Source organism: Olea europaea, chromosome 19 (assembly GCF_002742605.1).
Source record: "Olea europaea var. sylvestris chromosome 19, O_europaea_v1, whole genome shotgun sequence".
NCBI classification, from domain to species: domain Eukaryota; kingdom Viridiplantae; phylum Streptophyta; class Magnoliopsida; order Lamiales; family Oleaceae; genus Olea; species Olea europaea.
In genome coordinates this window covers 10,765,207-10,791,945 of record NC_036255.1, presented here as the reverse complement: position 1 = coordinate 10,791,945, position 26,739 = coordinate 10,765,207, and the positions used below count along the sequence as shown (strand labels likewise).

The 26,739-nt window shown below is 35.9% G+C and overlaps 3 protein-coding genes and 1 long non-coding RNA gene across 5 annotated transcripts; 3 read left to right on the top strand and 1 right to left on the bottom strand.

Annotated features, from left to right (window-relative positions):
• Positions 1 to 1,314: 1,314 nt before the first annotated feature.
• LOC111368435 lies at positions 1,315 to 3,334 on the top strand. Its single transcript, XR_002697982.1, has 3 exons — positions 1,315 to 1,409; positions 2,262 to 2,338; positions 3,132 to 3,334. It is a non-coding gene; the product is annotated as an uncharacterized LOC111368435 (long non-coding RNA).
• A 5,391-nt stretch (positions 3,335 to 8,725) lies between these two features.
• On the top strand, positions 8,726 to 11,600 carry LOC111368434 (probable inactive receptor kinase At2g26730). Its single transcript, XM_022989659.1, has 2 exons — positions 8,726 to 10,224; positions 10,582 to 11,600. The coding sequence occupies exons 1-2, from the start codon at positions 9,075 to 9,077 to the stop codon at positions 11,232 to 11,234; spliced, it is 1,803 nt and encodes a 600-aa protein (XP_022845427.1). The 5' UTR covers positions 8,726 to 9,074; the 3' UTR covers positions 11,235 to 11,600.
• Positions 11,601 to 18,410: 6,810 nt separating this feature from the next.
• Positions 18,411 to 22,407, top strand: LOC111368816 (heterogeneous nuclear ribonucleoprotein 1-like). The gene is made up of 5 exons (XM_022990279.1): positions 18,411 to 18,671; positions 18,785 to 18,907; positions 19,221 to 19,447; positions 19,757 to 20,909; positions 21,869 to 22,407. The coding sequence occupies exons 3-5, from the start codon at positions 19,226 to 19,228 to the stop codon at positions 21,880 to 21,882; spliced, it is 1,389 nt and encodes a 462-aa protein (XP_022846047.1). The 5' UTR covers positions 18,411 to 18,671; positions 18,785 to 18,907; positions 19,221 to 19,225; the 3' UTR covers positions 21,883 to 22,407.
• Positions 22,408 to 23,758: 1,351 nt separating this feature from the next.
• LOC111368814 lies at positions 23,759 to 26,516 on the bottom strand. 2 transcript variants are annotated; one of them, XM_022990277.1, is made up of 3 exons: positions 26,418 to 26,516; positions 25,787 to 25,840; positions 23,759 to 25,279 (listed from the first exon to the last, which is right to left on the bottom strand). In XM_022990277.1, exon 3 carries the CDS (start codon positions 25,258 to 25,260, stop codon positions 23,947 to 23,949), a length of 1,314 nt encoding a protein of 437 aa, XP_022846045.1. In that variant the 5' UTR covers positions 25,261 to 25,279; positions 25,787 to 25,840; positions 26,418 to 26,516; the 3' UTR covers positions 23,759 to 23,946. The 2 variants fall into 2 exon arrangements, with proteins under 2 accessions (XP_022846045.1, XP_022846046.1); XM_022990278.1 differs by lacking the exon at positions 26,418 to 26,516 and adding an exon at positions 26,066 to 26,332.
• Positions 26,517 to 26,739: the final 223 nt, after the last annotated feature.

The following is a 26,739-nucleotide window of genomic DNA, read 5'->3' as shown; positions in this document are numbered from 1 at the left end:
TCGAAAGGCATAACTACCCATTCAAAACATCCTAGAGATCCAGGGCATCTAAATGCAGTTTTGTGTATATTTTCCTCAGCTATGTAAATTTGATTGTATCCTGAATATCCATCTATGAAAGAATACATTACATGTCCGGCAGTCGAGTCTACTAAAGAATTTACCGTGGGCATTGGATATTTATCTTTAGGTGTAGCTATATTTGAATTCCTAAAATCTATGCACACCCTTAGTTTACCATTCTTTTTTAATACCGGCATGATATTGGACAACCATTCAACATATCTGGCCGTTCTAATAAAGCCTACTCTTAATAATCGCTCTATTTCTTCCTTAATTTCAGGAAGTACATTAGGAGCGAAACGCCTAGAAGGTTGCCTATGAGGTTTAAAATTAGGCTTGGTTGGTAATCTATGTTCCACCAAATCTCTATCTAAACCAGGCATATGTTCATATTCCCAAGCAAAACAATCTTTGTTGTAATACCCCGAACTTCCTGTTATATATTTGGCCAATATGATTCATGCATTTCATGCTATTCACAATGTTACTTGCATTAGTTTTCTTAATTACTTTATCTTAAAATGGTGCATTCGATTATGGATATTTTAAAATTTTAGTCTTCGACTCCTAGACCTAGGTGTTGAATTTTGTATTGAACTATGATAGAAAATTAGGTTAACTAAATGTTGGAGATTGGCTTGATAAGAAATGGAATATCGAAAAGGTCGGAAATTGGTATCGACAAAAGTTCAAGCTTTATATTCAGTTGATCGAGACCACCTTAAACCCTAGATAGGTAATTGACATATTTGGGACATGATACATAAAGGAACACGATCATGATGCGATAATATATGTCTCATATGACATTATAAATATCGAGGTGCGATTTGATGAAATCGGTCGAGAATGGGGTGTCAATCGGGTAAGTAATTAAATGAACGATTGAGGAATTAGCTCTATAAAATATTTTGGGATCTTAAGGCAAGTGAAATGGATTGTAAACGCATTAACATAAGCCCAAGATACTTGATTTATACCTTCAAAGATAGATATAAAATCAGATTTTTTTTTTTACTATTGACCACCTCATGCTTTTAATATTTATCATTTTAACACCCAACCTTAAGGTATCAATCTCATGTCCTACTCCTTAATAAATAGTCCAAGAGAAAAGTCAAATATAGTAGGAAAAGACCACCTCATGCTAAACACTTGGCTGCACCCCACATTTTCTTAATCCTTAAAGAAGAGTCATGTCTCCAGCATCTTGAAGACTTTATATACACCTCCTAACAACATGTTTAGTCTTACAAATTATCCCCAATTTAGCACGGATTGAAAGAGAAAGCAAAAAGGAAAAGAGAGAAGCAGAAACAAGGAGCTAAAATTGAATTTCTGGATAGGTGAGTTTAGCTCACTGTTTTGAAGTTTTTCTTTAGTTCTTTTGCTTGTTTTATAATACGTTTAAACTATAAACTTACTTGAGGCTAAGTATAAGGGTTTTTTATGATTTTATGATGGCAAAAGAGAGGGGTAATTGAGTACAAGAACCTGAAAGAAACCAACAGGAATAGAGATGTGTTGATTGATGAATTTGGATGGTTTAAACTTTGATTTTGGATAATACTGAAGATATAACTTGTATCTATGTAAATGAATTTTGTTATATGGGATTTAGAAGGATATAAATGGTCTTCTAATAGCCTGGAATCTGTTTGATGACATGCTAATAAAATGGAAACCAAAAGCTGTCACAATGAAAACTGCCTGATTTTGACTTCTTGGAAATGGACTATTTTGATGCTGAGAACACTTGATTTGTCACGGCTTTAGAGCATTATTGTCTTCACATACATGTTATAGAAATGTGGTAAAAATTTGGGAGTCATTGGATATGGATAAGGGGGTGAAAACGGATTGGAAAAGTAGTTGGACGGTGATGAAACCTGAAAAACAGGTTCTGTCCATTTATGTGTTTAATATGATTTCAACCTTTACATGTAAATTAATTATCTCTTGGGCCTAGAAAATAGATTCTAAGGAGTGTTAGGTTGTTGAAAACAATTGGATGACGTTGATGTTGGTAATTGGACTTGAGGAAAAATGAGACTTATGGGACGAGATTGTAATGCCGTTAGTAACTTGAATAATGAATTCGTTTAAATTATTTTGACGTGAATGGAAGTATTTTGGGATTTTGTGTGTGTTAAGGCTATTAAATGGAGGATTGTCTTTAATATTAAATGGTAATACAGATGATTTTCCGATGTTGAGTGAAAAAGGAAAGTGATATAATCTCCGTAGGAGCTTGTGCACACACGAGGACAAAAAGGTAAGTAAAAATCTATTTGCAACTACGATGCAAGAACCTAGCATTTGTGGTATAGTGATGTTAGGATATTTTCACACTTTGATAAGAAAGCTCGTTGTACCCTATATGATGATTATGATCATTGAGTATGTGGTTGCAAAATACATTGACATCAACTTCCATTAAGCATGTCATTCATGAGCATTTTCGTTGGCATGCACAACATATGATCATGGTTGAAAACTTTGCATGCGAAACATGATTTCAAAGTAAGTTTTCTTTATAAATGTTTTACTGACCACTACTAGGGCATCGAGACATGTGAGGCATGCTTATGTGATACGTTTGGCATCGCGGGTGATACTTCCTGGGTGATTGCAAAGGTAGACAGGGGATGGGCCTTTGGTAATCACGGGAGGGCGGACCACTCGACTATGCCCTTGTTATGATTATTGGCGCTGCCGGGTGGGAGACTTCTTGGGTGATCATAGGGGTAGTTAGGGAATGGGCCTCTAGCGGTCACGAGAGGATGGTCCACTCGCCGGTGTCAATTTCATATTGGCCACTTGATTATTGATATAAATATTATGCAGAGCTCTATCCGGTGCATAGTTGGTAGGTCAAGGGCCCAATGAAATGAAAGATTTCAAATGAAATAATTTCGAGTTGACTTTGATGAATATTGGAATATGATGCATCTTTAGCATGATGTTTAAAGTAAATGACATGGTGTCACATATCCTTGTTACTCATACTCATGACATGCATGATTCTTGCTTACTAAGCGTTGGCTTGTGTAGTTCTTGCATTGTAGGTGAGCATGGAACTATGTAGAGGGCACGGCTAGCTGTGGAGCTCTTACGGGATTTCAAAGATCAATGTACATGGATGGCGACCTGTAGGGTTATTTTGTGGGCTATTGTTTTGAGCTTACACTCTATTGTGTCGTATTTTGGGGGTCCTGTCTTGTATAACTTTTGAAATGGCCTATAGATGTGTTTATAACCTTAGAACATACGTGTTGGATTATGGTTATATGATCGTTGATTTTGATCAGGGGGTCTTTTGCTTGAGCGTATCCAGGTTTGGCGATCCTTATCACTTCGTCGTCCAAATCCCTTGTAAGCACTTCTTCTTCTAAACAATCCACCTTGTTGACTTCTCGGCCAATACTTTGTTCCAACTCGAACATTTCCAATTTGTCTCTTAATGCTTTCAAGGCTGCTGCTTCTTTCGTCTTGTCCTCGCATTCTTTATTGAAAGCCATTAATTTGGCTTTGAAAGCCTGAATATCGGCCATTTGTCTTTGTTGCTTACCACTCATTTAAAACTCCTTGATTATTCTTTTACCAATTATTGGCTCCTCTAAGGCCACTATATTTGGCCTCATCTGACTGAACATTTCAGTGAGTGCATCCACCGAAAATGGCTCTTCACTCTGCGCGACAATCTGAGTTTGTTCTCCATCTTGGACTACTCTGACAGGTCTATAATTTCCTTCGTACTTGAACATTTCTACTGAGTTTGCTTCTGTGACAAAAGACCTATGATCGGCCTGCACCACCTATGCTTCGCCATTGTCATTCCAAAAAACTAGGCACTGGTGGAGCGATGAAGGTATACAGAGACTTCTATGTATCCAATCTCTTCCTAATAACACATTGTAACTAGTAGGACCATCTATTACAAAGAAGACTGTGGTCCTAGTAGTTGTTCATATAGTTATGTCCAATGGCATAACCCCTTTGGCTGAAATTGCTCCTCCATTGAAACTCGTCAGGATGACTTCCGTTGGGATCATATCTCCTTCTGTCTTTGCGAATTTCCTCATCATCTTAGATGGAATGGTGTTTATAGCTGCTCCATTATCGACAAGCACTTTTGTCACAGGTATGCCGTTAACTAGAGCTTTAACGTACAATGGTCTCAAGTGTTTGGTCAATTTCATGGCTGGTCGCTTGAAAATAACTTTTTCGGCAGCACCTATTTCCACTTCCTGCTTGTCCCCCGTCGAGTTACCCTTTTGTGATAAGTCAACGTGCAGCATATCGCACTGAGCCTCTATCTCTTGAATTTCCTTTTTACTGTTTTCTAATGCTTATTCTTCAGTTACCCAACTTGTGGGAGGGGGCATTATTCTTGGAGGTGATCCATACTTTTCAGAGCGAGGCACTCTCTTCTTCTTTTTGGGCGTCCCGTACAGCACATAAAAATCGAAGGAATGCCTAAATGGTTCTCCCAATAAGTCTACTTCACGAACTCCCTCTCGATGCAGTTGCTTCAACAGAGTGTTGTATGATTCTCCTCTTTTTCTTCTTTCTACCTCTAGATCTATTTCTTCTTTGATGTCTGTCATACCATCATCTTCTTCACCATTGTAGGCCTCTCTAGAAGTTTGGCCTTCTTCATATTCCAGCATGCATGCTTCTTCTTCGTTATCCTCCCTTTCTTCTTCTCCCTTCTCTTTATTCTTAAACTCATTGGATAGTAAATAGTTATTAGCCACGACAGGAGGTAACGTGAATGGTAAGGGGCTGATCTGGATCTTCTCCATCCCTTCTATCTCGCTCAAACTTTGACCTTCCAGAAGAAGTCTCTGATAATTCTTCCATAGGTTCGCCTGTCCCAGTCTCTTCACTGTCTTTGAGAACATTTTGATTGGCTGCCTCGAGTAGTCTAGGTGCCTTTAGACGTAGCATTCCCTATTGTTGCCTCATCATTCGCCCATAGTTCCGTTGAAAACGCCTTTGTTGGGTTCTAGTCATCTCGTTGAAATGTATCGCCTTTCCAGCCTTATACTGGAACGAATGCCATACATTTGGTTGGCAAGGTTGCGGTCTGAATGTTGTTCTATTATTTACTGGCTTGAACTGCCTCTCAAAAGGTGGTCCCTTATAGAACGTTGTACCCTACCCTCTACCAAGCTAAGCGTTTGGGAAAAAACTAGAGCAATGGTGATGCTGCCATATCCCTAGTTTCTCTGCATTTGCACTCACTTCTTTTTTGCACCTTGCACATAGGACGTCTTCATCCTTTTTGGGCTCCTTTCCTTTGATACATTCAAAGACATTGGGATGTGGTCCAGCTTCTTCTTCTCCATCATCTAACCAATTTGAATTTTGGCAACTTGTTTCTGAAACCAGACTTTACCATGTTCACTCCAAGTGGCTGTGGAAAAGGATTTTCATCCACTGCCATCTTCCTCTTATCATCGAACGTAATTCGTCATTTTTCAATGGCATCCTGTAACACATGGCGAAAAACCAAACAATTGTTAGTCAAATGTGACTATGCATTATGCCACTTACAATATTTTTTACCCTTAATTTGTTCAGGGCTTGGCAATTTATGCTTATCACTCAGCTTTATCTGTTTATCCTTATATAATTTATCAAATATAAGGTCAGTTTTGGTTACATCGAACGAGAACGTTCTAGCCTTTATGTTTTCATCTTTTATAGGCTCATCTTTACCTGACGGTCTAGGCTTAGCCATTATAGGACAAGTATATGTGTCTCCTTTAACTAATTCGGTCAAACACGTTTCGGTTTGATCGTAATACTCGTCGTTAATGGTATGAACATCAAAATTTGGGTCTCTATAATAAGTCACTTTGCTGGAATTTTTCATTTGTTCTTCCTCTCTTATTAATCGTTCATACCTAATCACGTTTGCGCTCAATTGGAAAAGATCAGGAAATTCCTTATCTTGGAACTTTTTCTTCAAATCAAAGCTTAGACAACCTTGAGCGATTTTGACAAACTCCTTTTCGAGCAAAGGTACAAAACATTTACTTCTTACTATTTTGAACCTTTGAAGGAAACCTTCTGCCCATTCGTTTGGTATTTGACGTAGATTTGCCAAATCGGCCAAAGTAACTTCAGATTCAATCTTATAAAACTGAGCGTGGAACAATTGCTCCAATTGTTGTCATGTTTGAACAGAGTTTGCTGGCAAATTGATGAACCAGGAGAAGGCTACTCCTGTTAATGAACTAGGGAATAGCCTCATTTTATGGTAATCAGTTACGTCACCACTTTGCAGTGTGAATCGCCCTATGTGTTCTAGAGTAGACACCTCTCCTAAACCGGTAAACAGTAAGAATTCTAGCACTTTATACCCTCTAGGCCACGGATATGCTTGGTCTACCCAATTAAGATATGGCTTTGTGTAAGTCGGCCTAATGACAGGACGTACTCCGAAAGCCATCTGGTCTTGTACGATTTCCATAATCTGATTCCTCAACATGATGTTGGGGTCTTATGGAATCCCTACAGGTTGGTTGACCGGTTGATTTACTTGAGGCCTGATGTTTGGCCCTTGATTGGGAACAAAGTTACCATGATTTGGGTCATTGTTACTATTAGCCTGAACATTTATTCCCTCATTAACACGTGAGGTATTCTGCCCATTATTTAGGATATTATCTCTTAAATTTGGATTACCCCCCAAGTTAGACGTACTAATGCCACTATTCTGATTTGGCATTGCACCACCCCCCTGGTTTGAAGTAGAGGGATCAAAAGGTGGTTCTACCCCTTGATTCAAACTTAGGACTGGGGGATGATGTCCCACAATTGTCCTAGTTTGAAAGTGATTTATAAAAGGCACAACTAACTGACAAATTTGGCCTACCAACTTATTCATTATTTCGTTCAAAGTATTCAGTTGTTTGGCCATGTTATCATAATGTGCATTCCCATTTTGGGTAAATCTTTTCATATTATGAATACTTCGTAGATTTATCTGTTCAACGACATCTTGTGTGAGTTCTCCGAGTAATGCACGCATGGTTCGAGGACTCAACTCTGTCATTAGTTCGTAGCGACTGTGATTGCTCTGATCCTGTCCATCTGTTCGTGGAGAGCTATGCTACTCCTCATATCGCCCGATCATAGACTGGACTCCTCCCTGGCTTGCTGTTTCCTTATCGGATTTTTGAGGCATACTGTTTCACCTTTTGTATTTTCAACACCAAACACCAATGTCCCACTGGGTGTGCCAAATTATTTCGCGCGGGTAGTCGCTAACAATTAAAAGGGATCAGACGATTGTGCAAGGGACAAACCTCTTGAGACAAAGCCTCAAAAATGGGTGTTTTATTGGCAATGACTTTACAATTGGAACTTAAACAGAAATGCCTCTAAGGGGCTCGAGCACACGAGTACTGAAAAGAAATGTTTTAAGTCTAAACTAAGAAATTGAAATTACATATTCTCTGTTTGAGAGTGTTTGACTCGATCCTTTGCTCTATGTCTTTTCTTCCTTTTATATTCCTTTGATGCTCTCTTTGTGATCAACCGCTTAGAAACCACTTAATTGTTTTATAACTGCCCACTTTTTTCGTGGTGGCCAACTTATCGTGGAACTGCCGTCTCTAACTGCTGTCATTACTCTTTGTCGTTCAACCGTCCTCAACTGAACATCCTTGAATCGTGGAACGTGATAAGATTACCCAATAACTGCTTCGATAATTGCACTTTTGGATAACCGTAACATCTCATGTTTGCTAAGATCCTAGGCGATTCGAAAGTTTGGGCGAGAATCGGATCATAACTCTGGGCGACTGTAAGACATTTGATTCGCTCAGATCCTGAGCGTTTTGTAAGTTTGGGCGATGGTGTTACCGCGTTCGTGACTTCCACTGCATTCATTAATAACCCTATTTGGACCTTTATCCTGAATTGCCCAGTTGGGTTTCATTCTTTGGGCTATTTGAATTGGGCTGCACTTTTAGCATGTCAACAAATGGAATTAAGAGCATGTTTGATATAGATTTGAATCTAATTAACATCAATTTTTTTTTACCGTTATTTCACTATTCCAGTCGTCATTTTTGAATTATTCTCTCACAAATAGGACCAACTTTATCTCTAACGATCAAAAAATCAATTAACAAAATATATACCAAACAAGCACTAATATTTGAATTAAAAAAATATTTTTTTAGCAACTAGAAAGGAATTCAAATAGAGGGCTTATTCGTGCCCAATACAGTTTACAAAACACGTTAGTATCGAATCAAGAAAATGAGTATTCATGCGCGCCAAGTTCTAAATGACCTACCTCGATCTCTCCTAGGTCTCCTTGTTTACGATGTTGCCTACCAGAATCTCAAATGCTTGCTGGCATAATAAAATACCCTTATCTACTATGATCCCTTGATTGCTTGTAGATCAAAGTAGCAACTTTCCGTATATAGCTATTTGTCTTATATTATGGACATACTCGGCCATTAACACCGAGACTCCCCTTAGCTTGCTCGGTCAGTCCATTCCGGGTCATAGTAAACAAAGAATTGTAAGTCTTCTAAAGCTCACACGCGTGTCCTTCACTTGGGTAGTCAATACATTTCATATCATATTTAACTATCTCGTCTAAAAATTTAAATCATTTAAATTATTGTTTCAGAATGCATCTAGCATTGATTACATCAAGGAAGACTCCCATTGGCAAGTTTTCATAGTGTTGCGACTTGGCATCTTATGGATATCACAAAGAAATATTTGGTGGATACGCTGTAAAAAGCATTGGATATCTCAAGGAATGTTGATGCATACGCAGTTTTTGGAATTTACCTCAAGATTTTTTCTTATCTGACATAGAAAACATAGTGGGGAAATATCAGAAAGTTCATAATTTTAATTTCCTGAACATCATATTCTCCATGTGTGCTTCGAGACTGCACGAAAGCATACTAATTCAATGGAACCTGTTATACTGATCCTATGAAAAAATAAGCGAGACGTGTTTGATCATGCTTATACACGGCAAAATGGATTTAGTGCTGCATCTGAGGGTGCTGGTGAGTATTGCATCTATTGCTCTACTTGGCACAAGCTGCAATGGAGGTAAGTTATCGGAATCCACGACGTTATTAAATTTCATTCGTGCAGTCGACCCCGAAAATGTTTTGAGGATTGAGAGAAACAGAATAATGTCTCATCCCTGCTCATATAAATGGAAGGGTGTTAAATGCAATTCAGGAGGCACCGCTGTAATAGAAATAAGACTTGTGAAATTGAACCTTACAGGAATTCTTGATGTAGAATCTCTATGCAGACTACTAAATTTGGAAGTGCTTAGCTTAGCCGGAAATAGCATTAAGGGAACTATTTCTGAGTCGATGTCGAAGTGCAAAAGTCTAACATATTTAGACCTAAGCAGGAATTCTTTAAGTGGGAGAGTACCTACTGCTCTTACTAAGCTAAAGAATCTAAAGAGACTAGACATTTCCCAAAATCAATTCACAGGTCGAGTTGCAACCTTTGGATTGTCAAAATGGTCATTTTCGTGCTTGAAAAATGCCCTTATAACCCAAGATTCAACAGAAAACAGAAAAAATTCGAGTGCAATTCAAGAAAATTTTCCTCGAAAAGCACTGTCAGAAAGCTCTCCTGATGCAAAGTCGCATAAAAATTGGGGTCTTTGGATAAGTTTAGGTCTTGGCATTGTAATTCTTTTACTGGTTTTGCTCTTTTTGATACCAAGAGCTCTTAAACGAGCACGAGAGAAGGCAGTTTTAGTTAATTCTTCATCGAAAAATCCTCCAATCAAAGCTGCGGATGAAGTGCAGCCACAAAAAAGAAAGTCAGAGCTCGTGTTCTTTGTTGAACCGGAGGAAAGGTTTAAATTGGAAGATCTTCTAACAGCAACGACCGGCTTGAAAATGGAGGGGTTCTGCAGCAGCCTTTACATCGTGCAACTCAAGAACGATGCTATTTTTTCTGTCAAGAGATTGAAGAAACTGAGGGTATCCTTGGAGGTGTTTGGCCAGACAATGAGAAAGGTTGGAAACTTGAAGCATCCAAATATCCTTCCTCTGGTTGCCTACCATTCTACTGATAAGGAAAAACTTCTGATCTACAAGTACGAAAGGAATGAGAGCCTGCTAACGCTGTTAGAAAGTAAGTTAACATATGGTGATTTAGTTACATTTTAGCAAGTTTTCTCCTACTTAATGTTATGGATTATGCCCTGATCCCAATTACGTAAGCAGTAATAAGAAAAACAAATCAAAAACACGCAGAGCACACACAGACTTGTACTCATTTACCCTCAAGTTGAGGGCTACGTCCTCTTTTTCATTTTCCAAGAGCACGAACTCAGGAGCTTGCAAGCCGTGAATAAAGTAAAACTTGCAAACTTAAGGAGTTTGTTTGAAGAATATATTTGATTTGACTTTGAACAATTCCAAAACATAAATCTCTGATCAGAACTATCCTCTGCATACATTCATAAGGCTAATTCTTTCTCCTTTGCAGACTATATTGAAGGCAAGAGAAATTTTCCATGGAAACCTCGGGTGTCCATAGCAGCTGGGATAGCAGAAGGTCTCAACTTCATATATCATCGGCCTGATAACGACGAAATCATCCCTCATGGTATCATTAAGCTCTCAAATATCCTCTTAAACGACGAAGAAGAACCACTTATAAGTGAATATGGATATTCAAGATTTCTTGATCCCAGTAGAGATTGTCTCTATAAGTCTAAAGGTTATATCGCCCCGGAGAAAAGTTTAACTGAAAAATCTGATGTATTTAGCTTTGGAGTGATTCTGTTGGAGCTACTAACTGGAAACATTGTCGAAAAAAATGGAATAGACCTTCCAAGGTGGGTGAAATCCAAGGTGAGAGAGGAATGGACTGTAGAAGTCTTTGACAAAGAAGTTGCTGAGAATGAAATGTATGCTATTCCTCTGCTGAATGTTGCGCTGAAATGTGTATCGCATCACCCAAGGGAGCGGCCAACCATTGCTGAGGTTCGAGAGAAGATAGCCGAGGTCATGAGTGCCATGGAAGGTCTTTCGCCTTCGTCCATGGATTCCTCCGAATTCAGCCAACTCGATCGTCTTTCAATCCCTTCTGTGACACCAGAGACTTTGTCCACCACGGGATCAAAATCAAACAAGTGAAGTATGTGCGTTATGGACATGTTTCATAAGCTTGACTTGATAATCACAAACATATTAATGAAGAAAGAAGTCAAAAATCTTATCTATTCTAGTATCTAATCTTGTACAATATTTATGAGCATTTGCTGCAGGTCCTCGGTGAACAACATCTGTTAATAGGCAAGCAAATCGCGGAAAGTGGCAAAACCGAGCTTGGCCCAACCAAGGCTCGTTCGTGCATGGGTTGTTCCGGGCCTTTCTTAAACCAGCTTGGTTCAGCCCGTTTGAAATCACTATGTTAAAGTAAATTCCACTGTACATTATTTCCATAAAGCTGATACCTGAGTTGTTATCAATAATCACATTTCCTCGGACAAAATCACAGAATTTGAGGCAAAAGCAGGAAGCATCTTGTTGCAAAATCAAGTGTTAATATTATTGCTTTTTCCTTTTGTCACACATATATAATAAAGATCCAGCTGGAACTTTAATGAGTCGCTTGCCACTAACTTGAAAATGGTAGACAGACATTCTAAAATTATGGAAATCTTGGCTGTCACATCAGTGCTTCAAATGTAGACATGCCCACATGCTGAATATATCCAATAGATTTAGGTTTTTCTCTGTTGATAATAAATTTGGAGTCAATAGGTAAATTTTTATTGAACCTTTATATCAAGGTGTATATAAGGGATTACATAATGTCCACATATTATTCTATCATTTATCAAATTAAAATGCAATCAACTTTTTTATCTAATCTTTTCACTCTACGTCACTTTTTGTAACTGCTTATGTACCATTTTTATGCACGAGTAGCAAAATTCATCTTTATTATAGCTTAGTTCGAGAGAATTAGTGGATAGTAAATTTAGGAGAAAAAATCTTATTGAATTTGTCAATCCATTAAATAATACATTATGAGAAAGAATTTTAAAATTGAAACTTGGAACTGTGTGTATCAAATCTATCAAACCCAGGGAGCACCAAGCAGCTTGCCTACTCGCGGAGCGATGGAGTCAATTCGAAAAGTAGGACCATTTTGCTAGCCTCTCAGTGAGGTGCAAAGAAAAATTCTTGTTCATGTGGTTTAGCTGAAACTTATCATAATTCAAGATTAGTAATTAAAAAAAAAAACAAAAAAAGAAAAGAAAGAAAGAAAGAAAGAATGGAAGAACATAAATACACATGCAAATATGCAAATGTATAGAGGTTTATTTTCAGTTATAAGAGTTACGATTTATATTTTCGCTACAAAAAATTCGTCCCCAAAAATAATTTACAAAATATTATTAAAATTTGTTATAGTCCTCTTACGATCTGTTTGAATGTAAAGATAAAATTTGAATTAAAATAAAACGAATTACAGGAATTGAATTGTCTAGAAATTTTTTACTGAAATTTGTCAATTATTGTGTTTTATTAGTATAATTTTTCATTTGAAAAATATTGAAATAAAAGTGTCTTTTCGTATTCATTTGACTTTGTTTTTCATGAAAATTGTCAATTTAAGGGATATCCTCTTTTACAATTGTTTCTAGAATTTGTTTTCATTACCAAAGAAAATAATAATAAATAAAAATTCCAATAAAACAAAAAATAATCTATCTTTTGATATTCATTTGACTTTGTTTTACATGAAAATTATCAATTTAAGAGATGTCCTTTTTTACAATTGTTTCTAGAATTTGTTTCAATTGTAAAAAATTAAAAATAAATAAATAAACATGGAAAACCAATTCCAATCATTATTGAAAAACCATGAAACCCAAAAAAATGCTGACGTAGCAGCTAAAGTGGGAAAATCAATTCCCTAAAAAAAATTATCAATCAAACAAGTCAAAAGTGGAAGTTGGAATTTATTTTTCATGGAAAAAATTGGACTATCAAACATAGCCTCAAAGTAGGGATGACAAGTTGCTCGACTCGACGAAATATGGCTAGTGGACGGCTCGGACTCGTAAAATCACGAGCCTTAATGCGAACCGAGCAGGCATCGCCGGGATTCGGCTCACCTACAGTGCGACCCGCTCGTGGGCTCACTTGTTTGGGGACGAGCCATGGCCGAGCAGCTCGTGGCTCGTCTATTTCGAGTGACCAAAATGGTCACTTTTTAAATAAAGTGACCGTTTGGGTCGTTGAAACGGTACTGAATTTTTTCTCTTCCATTATAAATACCTCCCTAACTCCCCATTTTTTTCATATCAATTATCTCATCATTCTCACTTCTCATTTCTCAACCCTCTCAACTCTTTTTTATATCAATTATCGAGTTTTTACTCTCTTGTGCTGTTGTGCAAAATATACAATATCGATTCATTTTTTACAGTTTATTCAATTATAATTTCAATTCATCTAATTCTCAATTCTCACTACATTTTTATTTTTACTAGTTATTATATTTGGATTTCATCATAAACAATCAAACAAAAGGATCAACACTCATTTGTTGAAAGCTTATTCGATACGGGATGTGGGCCACATGGGGAATTGTCTAGGACGCCGCAAAGTCAATTTCCAAATGAATTTGTCAGTCTAAATGACGTACCCATACCTGAAGATGTTCTCATTTACGACCATGAAAGCTACAATCCAATTAATTTGGATAATATTAACGTTTTCAAAACGAAACATGAGAACGAAGATGCCGAATTAAACATCCCAGATGCGAGGGGAAAGTGAAAGGGCAAAAAATAAGCAAAATGTTGGAATCACTTTAAATTGATTTCAATAGGAAAACTCGTCGTTGGCCTCGCCGAATCTAAGGCAGTATGTAAATACTGTCAACAAAAATTGTTATGACAAAAAAGAATTGGTATCACATATCTCAATCGTCACTACAAAGCATGTACTGCCAGACATGGACTTCTTCTAACTGGTCAACACAATTGCAATTTGACAGTCCAGACTCGGTTCTACCTTCTACGACTTCACCCCTATCCACGTGGGTGTATTCGGAGGACAATACTCGAATCGGAATGGTGAAATTTATTGTCGCCACTGAGTTTCCTCTGGCTATTGCCGACATCCAGGCCCCGATTCTACGACTTCACCCCTATCCACGTGGGTGTATTCGGAGGATAATACTCGAACCGGAATGGTAAAATTTGTTGTCGTCACTGAGTTGCCTATGGCTATTGTCGACAACCAACACTTCGTCTCGTTCCTGAAAAAATATATGCAATTAAAGTACGTTGGGGTAAGTCAAAACACTTTTTATGCCGATACAATACAATATTTCAATAATTCAAAATAACAATTAATTATAGATTTGCAACAATATGGAGGTGTTATCTCTTTAACTTCTGATATATGGAAAGAGATTAATAAAAGAGCATATATAGCTGCAATCGCACACTATATAGACTCACTTTGGTGCATGCATAAAAAAATTATTGTTTTTAGAATTATTGAGTTTCTTCACAACGCTAATAATATATATAATATTATTATCAGTATTATTAGAGAATATAATTGCGAGACTAAAATTCAATCTTTTACTTATGATAATGCTAGTGTTAATAAGGTAATCGTCGATAAATTGTGTAGGATACTTCAACCTGATTTTGGTGGGTATTGTTTCATATTCGTTGTATGTGTCATATCTTGAGTTTAATTGTGCAAGATGGCTTAAAATATATAAATGATGAATTTCAAAGAATTAGGAATTCATTAGTATATATTACAATCTCTCCTAATAAAAAATAAATATTTGAAGATTTTTGTGCCGAACTAAGGGTGGCGACTGCTAAAACATTTGTAAGCGACGTAGGCCATAGATGAAACTCTACTTACTTGTTATTAAAGTCATGTGAAGGTTTCAAACATTTAATAACAGACTTTTATAACAATAGATACATTAGAAGCGATGACGATGGTATGTTGAATGAATCCAATTGGGTTTTAGTTTTGAAAATTAAACGATTTTTGACATTTTTTTATGAGACCACAAAAAATTTATCGGACATTTATTATCTCATAAGTTATATGGTACTTAAACGCCTTTATATAATTGCAAGAACATTCCATAAATATAAAAATGATCCTGATTTTAGTGAAATTATAATTGTTATAGAATTAAAGTATAGAAAATATTGGAAAAAATTGCCTATGTTATTTCTTTTAGTATGCGCAATGGACCCCGTTATAATATTACGGGAACTAAATACGTAATTGATCAAATCAATAAAATCTTAATACTTGATACACTTATCACCTATAAGAATTTAGAGTAAACATTATGTGAAATGTATGATTTATATGCGGAAAGAATGGCTGTGAATGTTAGTCGTGTACCCTCTGCACCTACTCCTTCAGCTGAAATTGAAGAAGATGATGCCGAAATAATGAATTTATTTCAAGGCGTTAATACACTTAGATATGATGCAGCTACAATATGTTCATCTAGTGTCATATCGTTTACATTTGCATCTCATCAAACATCGATCGCAACTCAAAATGCGATGCCTGCCAAATTAATTGATTACTTCAATCATAATATGTCAACAGACAGAACAATTAAAAAAGTTCAGAAGAAGTAATTGAATTTTGGCGAAAGTATGAAAGACATTGGCCAATTGTTTTTGCAAATTGCGAAAGATCTGCTGACACCTCTGGATAACACTATTGCTTCGGAGTCTACGTTTAATGCAGGTAAAATGGTTTTGACCGTTGTCAGGAGCCGACTAAAAGAAAATGTTTTGGAAGCGTTAATGTGCGTGAAGGATTGGTAGAACTCTCATTTTCGACTACAAGATAAATACGCTGAAATTGCATGTCGTCGGGTAAGTGATATTTGATTTAATTATATTAATCAAAATTTTCTTATTTTTTTAATCGCTAAATTTAATTTTCTTTAAAAATTGTACACATTACAACAAGTTGTTCGTGTACAATTTTTAACTCTGCCTACTTAAAATTGATGTAACCAGTCCCAAGTCTGGATAAAGAATGAGGATTTACATTTTATCTACTTTAAAAAGAAATCGAAAAAAATGTATTTTAACTCAAAGCATTCCTGCCGCCAGTCCCCTAATTATGGGTAAGTATAGCTAATTTATCTCATTTCCCATACAAAAATGGAACACTTTAAGAAAAACAACAAAATGTTTCATGCTAAGCTACTTTAAAAAGAAATCGAAAAAAATGTATTTTAAAAAACAATTCGTTTTCATTATATAAATATTTTATACTTTATAAAAAAATTATAATATGATAGAAATTAAAAAAAAAAAAAAATATATATATATATATATATATATATATTAAATTATTTTTTTAAAATGCATTAATTATTTGCATTTTTTTAACACTTTTTATTTTTTTTAAAAGTGTCTTCATTAAATTATTGGTATTTTTTTAGTTAAAAAGAAAAAAGAAAAAAAAATGACGAGCCAAGCTCGCGAGCCAAAGCTTGGCTCCGCCCACGAGCTCGTCCAAAATTAAAATCGACTCGTTGAAAACAAGCCACGAGCGCGAGCCGAGCTTTTGAGGTTAAAGGCCGAGCCAACTAGACTCGACCCATTGACATCATTACCTCAAAGCATTCCTGCCGCCAGTCCCCTAATTATGGGTAAGTATAGCTAATTTATCTCATTTCCCATACAAAAATGGAACACTTGAAGAAAAACAACAAAATGTTTCATGCTAAGAACCTATCGTGAAAATTGAAAAGAAATCAAACCAAAAATTCAATCGTAATCGTTTGTGTATAGTATTGTCAACAAAAAGTATGGAATAATTGATTTTTTTCCATTGTATTTCATTTTATTGAGCCCCGGTTTGACAAAGATTTATGAGATTATAAATTGATTGGTCTTGTGAAATTTGTGTTTAAAAGTGAATAAAAGTTGTGAATTAAATTAAATGTGTGATTAAAAATTAAGTTTGATAATTTATAATCTAATAATAATAATAATAAATTGTGTGCATGACCTTAATATGTTTAAATTGATTAAGGTTTTGTTTGTCTACTATTTTACCACATTATTTTTCTACAGTACTCATTTTTAACCACACATTCTTCATTAAAATAATATTACACGTAATTAAAAAAAAAATTCTTTCTTTTTTAACCACATGTTTCAACATCTATCACCATTCCATAATACATTATTCACAAATAATGGAGCACAGACACCCCAAAACTTAATAAAGGACATTCACTACGTGGAAGTGGTTTGAATAGAAAGTATATGGCCAAACACATCTTGATGTCTCTTTTGCATGCTAAAGTAAAAGGCATTCAAAAGAACTTTGAATTTGTTGTGCATTTAGTGAATTGGTCGATATATATGAAAATCGATAATGAACTCATTTATACGAAATTATTATAAGAAAGAGTGCTTTGTTCAAAACTTTGCTACTTAAACATCATTAGTCTTTTATCACGTATTTTCTTAATTTTTCAATTATTGAGTTGTGCTTGAATTTAAGCCAACGTAAAGATTCAATTATGTTTCACAATTAAAAGGAACACGTAGATAATAAAAGATATAAAAGTTATTTTATCATGAATAAAAATTATCTTATAGACATTTAATACAAGCTAAATTTAAAGAAAAATGGATATAACCAAAACTAGAGTTAATTGTTCCAATGGTCACTGAATTTAAGTTCATATCTTTGATTGGTCACTGAAATTTAAAATATCGAATTTTTGTCACTGAATTTAAGTTCATGTCTTTGATTGCTCACTGAAGTTTAAAATGTTGAGCTTTTGCCATTGAATTTTGAAAAATGTTCTACATTACTCACTGAATTTTGAAAAATATTATACATTACTCACTGAATTTTGAAAAATGATGTACATTACCTACTGTAAACTCGATATTTTTCAAAATTCAACAATTATACTAGTGAGTAACTTCTAAAGTTCAGTTGTCAAAACTCAATATTTTAAATTTCAGTGAATAATCTAAGATATGACTTAAGTTTAGTGAGCAATCGAAGACATTGAAATAAGTTTAGTAACCAAAATTTGATATTTTAAACTTCATTGATCAATCAAAGACATGGATCAAAGTTCAGTGACTATTAGAGCAATTAACTCTCAAAACTATACTTTTACGTTTTTTATTTGATATCTACTTATTTTTACTTAAATATATTTTATAATTTATTACACTCCAAAGCTCATCATATACGTCAGGCAGCTCCTTATATTCTTACATCATATGTTCGCCTAACACTGACACAAACAACCTCTCTCTCTCTCTCTCTCTCGCTATATGTTTCACGTATATATATTTAACTCTCCCTAATCTCAGCTAGGAATTCCATTTCTTTTGATTTATTTGAAAGGAGTGGAATAACCAAGAAAAATAAAGGAAGAGAAGAAGAAAAGGTTAAAGAGAGAGAGAGTGAGAGCACGAACGCATCCTCTGTTTTTATTTATGTATAATCTTTTTAGATCTTGGTTCAATCCGATTTTCTCATCTGGGTTCTCTCACTTAAATGGTGGGTTTGGAAATGAATTTATATATTTGATTAAAAATTCAATCTTTAGTTCTGTTTCTGATCAACAATTTTTATTTGAGGGTCATTGATTTACCTGAACTGTGGATTTTCAGGATTGCGAGATTGAATCTTGATTGATGAATGAAGAATCCAATGATTTTAAAATAAATCCAACATTGCCCACTTCTTATTTTATCAGTGCTGAGCTTGGGTTCCTACCTGATTTTCTGGATAAGGTATGATTTTTCTTGGTCGTTGGATTTTCATCTGCACTTGATCTATTTATTTTTTTTATGTTGGATTTTTTGAATATCTGTATTGTGTGACTCAATTAATATATGGCGTGCAAATCCTCTTGTTCTTGAATTGATTCACACGTTTGCATGATCTGATTGTTATTTGTGATTATCATTATATTGTAATCAAATTCTGTGTTCAATTTGCAAGAACATTTGCTTTTATATCTATGCCTTTCGACTTTTTTGTTTGTAAATCATTTGGTTTGATTGAAGATTATTGAATTGTTTGGCAATTGAATACCGGATGCAGAAAATATGGAGTTGGATCTAGGTAAACTGTTTATTGGTGGGATTTCTTGGGACACTAATGAGGAACGTCTTAAAGAATATTTTGGAACATATGGAAAAGTGGTGGAAGCAGTGATCATGAGAGATTGCACCACCGGTCGTGCTCGTGGCTTCGGTTTTGTAGTTTTTGCCAATCCAGCAGTGGCTGAAAGAGTGATTATGGAGAAACACGTGATTGATGGACGAACGGTAAGTATTTTGGTGCTTATACCTTAGAGATTACAATCCTTCGATAATGAAATGTAGCAATATGCATTGGTCAATATTAGATATTTTTTAAGTTCCTTAATGCCATTGTGCTTAAATTAGATAGAATTCAAGTCTTTTGACTTAATAATGGGCAACAGGTTAAGTACCTGCAGCTTTTTAGCTGAAAATGTAGAATGATAAGTTTCCTCTCCTTGCACTTCCAAGGTCCTGAGTTTCGATTCTTCACGAGTTGATAAAATCGAAATTGTCTTCTCTGTATGGACTGTTTACTGTCTTTCACCTTTTCAGGTGGAAGCAAAGAAAGCCATTCCAAGGGATGATCAACATTTAATAACTAGAAATATTGGTAGCATTCAAGGATCACCAAGTCCTGGACGCACAAAAAAGATATTTGTAGGAGGATTAGCATCAAATGTCACTGAGAGTGACTTCAAAAGTTACTTCGATCAGTTTGGTACGATAACAGATGTCGTAGTAATGTATGACCACAACACCCAAAGGCCAAGAGGTTTTGGCTTCATAACATATGATTCAGAGGATGCAGTGGCTATGGTGTTGCACAAAACCTTTCATGAGTTAAATGGTAAGATGGTTGAGGTAAAGCAGGCAGTTCCTAAAGAATTGTCACCGGGACCCAGCCGGAGTCCTTTTGCGGGGTACAACTATGGCTTTAGTAGAGCCATGCTCGGTAACTATGCTGAGGGATACAATTTGAGCTCACTTGGAGGCTATGGGGTCAGGGTGGACGGTAGGTACAGTCCATTAGCTAGTGCTCATGCTGGATTCACGCATTTTGGTTCTCCTTCTTATGGGATGGGTATGAATGTGGAGCAAAGGTTGAATCCTGGCTATGGAGGGGGTTCAAACTTCAATAGTAATCTTGGTTATGGACAGGTTCTGAACCCCTATTTTGGTGGTAATCCAAACAGATATAATACTGCTATTGGTTACAACACCAATAGAAGCAGGGGTGATTCCTTTATAAGTTCACCATCTAGAAATGTGTGGGGAAATGGTGGCTTAAATACTTCTCCAACTAATGTCAGCTCTGGTTCATACTTCGATTCTGGAAGTGGTGGACTGGGAGTCTTTGGAAATAACGGAGCAAACTGGGGAACTTCTCCTATTGCTGCCTCACTTGGAGGGACTTCTTTTGGCTACAGGGGTGGAGAAAACAGTTATGCGGTGGGAACAAGAGGATTTGGACGAAACAGTGGTACTGGTGTAATCACAACGTCTTCTTTCACCACATCGAGTGGTGGTTATGAAGGATCTAATGGGGGCTCGGTCTATGGCAATCCAACTTGGCGAACTGCATCTTCTGACCTAGATAATTCTGGTTCATTTGGTTATGGACTTGGAAACACAGATGATATAACTGCTAAAGCTTCTGAGGATTATGGCACTGACTATAGTATTGCAAATAGACAACCTAAAAGAGGTTATACTTCTATCTTATTCTAAATTTGCAAATACCTTATTTCGAGGACTCAATGAAAATGCTGTATGACTATTCTAAGCTCATCTTATTAAACTAGACTTGGATGACCAAGATTGTTACTTTTTTAATGCACATCATTGTCTACGCCTGTTAATTCGCCAATAAATTCAATAGGAATAGTTCCTTTTATAGAATTTGTAATCTATCCCTTTCTTATTCATAGTTTTCTGATATACCAAACATCAAAGTTGTAATTTTTTGTCCACATTTCGGTAAATTTTCAAAAATATGTTAGTTAAAACTTTTCAATTTCATGTATTTTACTGTACCACAAAGTTTTGACTATTATATTGCGTGTAGTCTCAATATTTGTGTAAACAAGTACACTCCATGGAATCGCATGAAGTAACAAAATAAAAATAAAAGATAGGTAGTAACTAAGTATAGGAAAGTTGTTCATGTGTATCGAACATAAATAATGTTTCAGGGTTAAATTTTATATTTAAACTTGATCTTTATCTAAATGTGACTTTACTCTATTATTTGGCTTTATTATGATTGATAATTTGATATATATGTGTGTGTGTGTACAATAATTAAGTTACATAAATAAGATATAAATAATATTCTTAAACTGGCGAAGATAATTGAGTTATGAAATAAAAATGTCAAGGTTGCCGTCATTTCAAAATTTAAACCCTGTTTTGTTCAGCTAAAATTCACATTTTTAGTAGTTTTCTATAAAAGTTAATTGTATTGAAAAATTTATAAAAATTGTGGATCCCACGAAATTAGTGGTTGAAAATGAGTTTGAGAAAAAATGAATTTTATGAAATTGGGGGGCCAAACATGATTTTAATGTGTCCCTTGTATGATCTTACAATAATCCTGCATATGCACTCATGCTTGTACAAGTTGGTTAGTAATCTCTGAAATAGTTTCATTATTTACTTTTTCAGGAATTGCTGGATAGGAAATGTAAGTATCAGATGTCTGAAGATAATAACAGGAGAAGTGAGAATTCAGAAATGTGGATTGTGAATTTCTTACATATTCCTCATAGCATTTAATTGTATCATTATACAGAGCTAACCAGGTTCTTGTTCAAAGTATACGTCTTCAGACAGAGCAGTTTCGAGGGATTTTGTGAAGATTTGAGATTTGGTTTCTATGCATAACTTAGGTTCCTTTAATGTAAAATCAGATTGCGGGATACATTGTGGAAGATCCATTCTAGTTTATTTTTTGAGCAATCTCTTCAACAAGACGGTTCCATTGGTACAACATGAAGTAGGGAATTTTTTATTTTCCTTTTATACTCTTATCAATTTCACTCTTCGTCGGCCCTATGCCTTTTTGCGACATCTTGTATTTTTCTCTGATTGTATGTGAGCTTCTATTTGATGTACTAGCGTGTGTAGGTTCTCCCATTAATAAAATATTGAATATTTGATTCATTCAAGTCGAATTTCAGTATGATATGATATTGATTCTAACACCATTACTTGATTTAAATTTACGATTCATTACTTTCGTCCAACACCCTTACTTTAGTATAACAATGGTTGTGACGTACAAGAAATTGGTTAAAGTTTGCTGTGCCTTAAAAGGAGAGAGGAGACAAAAGGTGTCCATGGGGTGAGGGCTGTGGGCATAATTTGTGGGCACAGCCCGGACCCGTACATGTTGGATTCATTATTAAAAATTAAAAAATTACAAAGATTGAATAATTTATGGATTTTTCTAAAGTTACAGAATTAATATAGGTAGACTGCTTTTTTTTTTTAAAAAGCCAATCACAGGAAGATAGGTGTCTCCTTTATATTAATTCTATTAAATAAAACCTGTAACTGTAGCAAAGTTCATAATTTATTTTGTTAAGGTCCAAAGAATAATTTTTTTTCCCTAAAAGAATGCTGTCCACTGGCCTTTTCCATTTTTCCTCCCCAACCATTGGAGTCTTGATTTTTCCTCACGGAAAAAGACATCTTCGGCTCTATTTTCTCCTACACAACCCAATATGAACGAATATTCTATGAAGAGGTATAAAGTGAGTTGAGTTCAATCATGATTAAAATGACATGATCAATATTTTTGTGATTCAAGACTACAAGTCCGATGAACCCATTTTCACGGATGGAAAATGCCTTGTCTCACAGAGGTCTACAGGGGAGTAATATGGGGGTGGATCCCATGTGAATACTTTATTAAGGTGAGCTCCACTGTTGTGTGTATTCTGTGAAATGTCTGAATGATTTTTTCAGTAAGTACAGCACCATTCTTCACAAATAGGATAACACACAATCTCGACAAGACAACCGTCCTAGTCCAGCCTGCTCTGGCATCACATCACTCATGAATTTCTTCTTGCATCAGGTTGAATCAGATTCTTTGTGAAAACCGGTAATTACTCAAACTGCATACTTTCATGTAAAATTTCGGGCAAAACGCACGTGGTTCGAGATTAAATGATTTGAAATGATAAAAGACAAGGCTATCTTTCAACTATGCAAGCACGTTGAAGGATTCTGGACAGACGAAATCTTTGCGAGTGGAGATGTTGTCAAGCAGCCAAAAGAAAATAATGGATGGTTTACTTTTGCCCAATGTGATAAACCCTTCAACGACCACTGAAAGTGGTTAATGTCATAATGACAAGCACAGAAAAGAGGATCTATAATGCAGTGTTCAGTATCAACTCGAAGGCAAAAGTTGCAAAAGTTTGACGACAAATCTCGATAATATATGATGACTCACTCAGAAAAAAGCTTATTTTCATCCAAGTCTAAGTCATCGATCCATCATCTAAAGCATGTGCGTGCAGTAACAACCTTAGCAATACACTCATAACATGTTTGATAAGGCGGATTATATAATATTAGGCAATATTAAGAATGACAAGAAATTAAAGTCTTGTTCGCTGTCTTGTCAACTACATCAATATTACATATCGAACGTGCACGTAATGTTGCTAAAAGCGCAAGTCTCGATGAGGATCACCATGTCACCTGTTTACCATAAACCATCAAACGGAAGCTTAGAAGAAAGCTCTACTCCCGTAAAAAACTTTAGAGCCAGAATTATTCGATGATGGTGTTTTCTGATCCGAACTCGAATTGCCAGAGCTGGTTGGCTGGTTTTCAAAGTCTCCTGGAAGCTTCATCTTGGCCAGAGACTCGGTAAATTGCTGCATGCTCTTCATGTACATATCCACAATGTCTTGCTGCACCACCTTTGGCTCTGATTCGATGTTTACAGTGACAACAGGTTTTGCAAAAGTATCATTTGGTGGTCCCCCCAACGCATTACTCCCAGTATCTCCAACATCAGCATTTTTCTCCTTCCGATTGTCTTTAGGAGGTGACAAGTATTCATCATTTGGAGATTTTGAGTCTCCAGGGGTATCAGAAGACTGCGAGCTCAAATGAAGTGAAGCTGATGGAGCTTTATTCTTTGATACACTGCCTAGAGGAGGATTCTGCTTTGAAAATGGGGTCAAACCGATGGTGCCTGTTGAGAAGCTTTCTTCAAGTTGATCACCTACCTCTGAGCTTACGTGATTTTCAGTCCCAGAGATGTCCAGGTTGTCTGAACCATGGGCGTCGTCCAGATTTGTATTTCGGATATCAAAATACTCGGAAACCATCTGATGATTCTCATTCATTACCTTTGGATCAGGGAACTCTATCTTGTCAAAGTCACTCGGGCACGATTCCTGTGATTCTGTGTCCTCTACAGCAGCATCTGCAGCCACAGATGCGGACGGTGCAGGATTTGGAATCACTTCCGGTGAAGCTCCGACATAGGAGAGAGCTAACTGAACATAACCCGCTAGGGAATGGAAGAGGTCAGTTGAGGAGAGTGAAAACTCCTTCTCTAACTTCCCGTTGTTAAGGAAGATTTCAGACAGAGGAACCAAAGCAAACCCCAAAAGTTGATCTTCGAGATAATTTCTCACCCTGCTCAGCATCCATATCTCACATTTGAGGGAGGAATCGACTTTACGAACATCAAGTCGGAGATTCTCATTAAAGATGGGATTTCTCCCACCACCATTAATGATCTTAGTGGAGACCGTATTTTCTGGATCAGTAGTAAGACTAAGCTTCGCATAAACATCTTGATTTTGGTAGATGCAGATGTTATGAATATCTCTAGCCTGATTTATACAAACCTCCAAAACACCAAAGAAGTCTTCTACATTACGCATTGTGGTTTCCTTTCTTTGACAAGCAAATCCCCTTGATAAGTGGCTAGGGTTCTCTGCAAGAAGATTGGTGTTCTGTTTCTCGGGCTCGGCAAAAATTGAAGAACTCTTGAATGGTGACACAACTGACTGAGGGGAATCCATGACGATCTTAGAAATTACCCTGCAAAAAAACAAAAGAACAAGTTTCTTGAAAAACCTAGCCACTCCAAGTTGAACCTTAAATGAAACCTTGCAACATTTTATAAGCTGTGTGGCATGCAAGATATATGAAGACCAGATTTATATGACTAATGCAAGTTTTCCCGCTACATGTTTATCAAAATTGTACACTGTGTTAGAAATTTAATCAGAAAATGAATTTGGTCAGCAGGTTGGGAGCACATTGAAGACAAGATTTATATGAATACATGTAACCCTGTCTAACCACTTAAGTTTTGGATGAGATGGTTAACAAAGCATAATCGCAAATTGCATAATTAATTGCTATAATTAGAAAATGCGTCTCTAACTCTTAACACTTCCCACTCTCCTCATACCAAAGAACTCTCCCCTCACAAAAAGCGGAGTTAATAATTACTATGAATCTCAGAAAAGTTAAAGAAGCCTAAATCACTGCAGAATATTAGAACTTAACAGACCGACATATCAATCTTTAAACTGAATTCACCTTTTAGAACTGCATGATGATGAACCAAGCCCCAAATCGAGAAGTTAGAATGAGCTGGAGAAAAGAATTCGAAAATTGTTAACAAACAGAAATTCAAGTAAACTGGTTGCAACAAAGTATGGGTAATATGTTGGAGGCTAAGCCCGAGAAAATCATTCAAAGTCTTACAAGAGAAAATGGGGAAAATTTTCATAAATTAGAGACCATAATATCCAAAATTTAGGTGTCAAATTTATAAATCCCAGTTGCCCAATTCACAAAGACGTAACACTTACGTACCAATCATCAACAAAAACTTCAAGCAAACCTTAATACAAAAGAAGATTTCAGAAATCCCAAAACTGAGACCATTCCTATGCTTGATTTGATAAGAAGACGCCTTTTAAACCCGAAAGTTGGGAAAAGCCATTAACAGTTCAACCAAGATAACGCCACATACCAACAAAGTTAACACCTATTTTCCAACCCAAAATAGTCATTAACACAAATCTCTCGCAAATCGAAAGAGAAAGCAAACACCAACTTCAGTTCAATTAAAAGTAAAAAGCAAAAACAAAAACAAAAGAGAAAGCAGCAGAGAAATCAAAGCACAAAACATTAAAGCTAAAAAGGGATTAAAATAGTTTCTCGCCTTTAACTCCAACATCAAGCAATTTTTGGCAAAATCAGAAGCTATTTTCCAATACTAAAGACAACCCAATTAGCAAAACGAGGCGACTTAAAAGAAAGCGCAACGCTCAATAGTCAATACGAAGAATAAATCTACGGAAAATGCGTTTTAGGCCCCTAAACCTTTTCAAAACATGGAAAATAGGTCCAATACCTTTCAATTTTTGCTGTAAATTTCTAATGTTTGTGAAAATAAACAGTTGAAGAACCTTTCTCCTAAAAATTCAGTAGGCATGTGAATAGAACATTCTCCACTTTTTAAGGATATAATAGGCAACAAACAA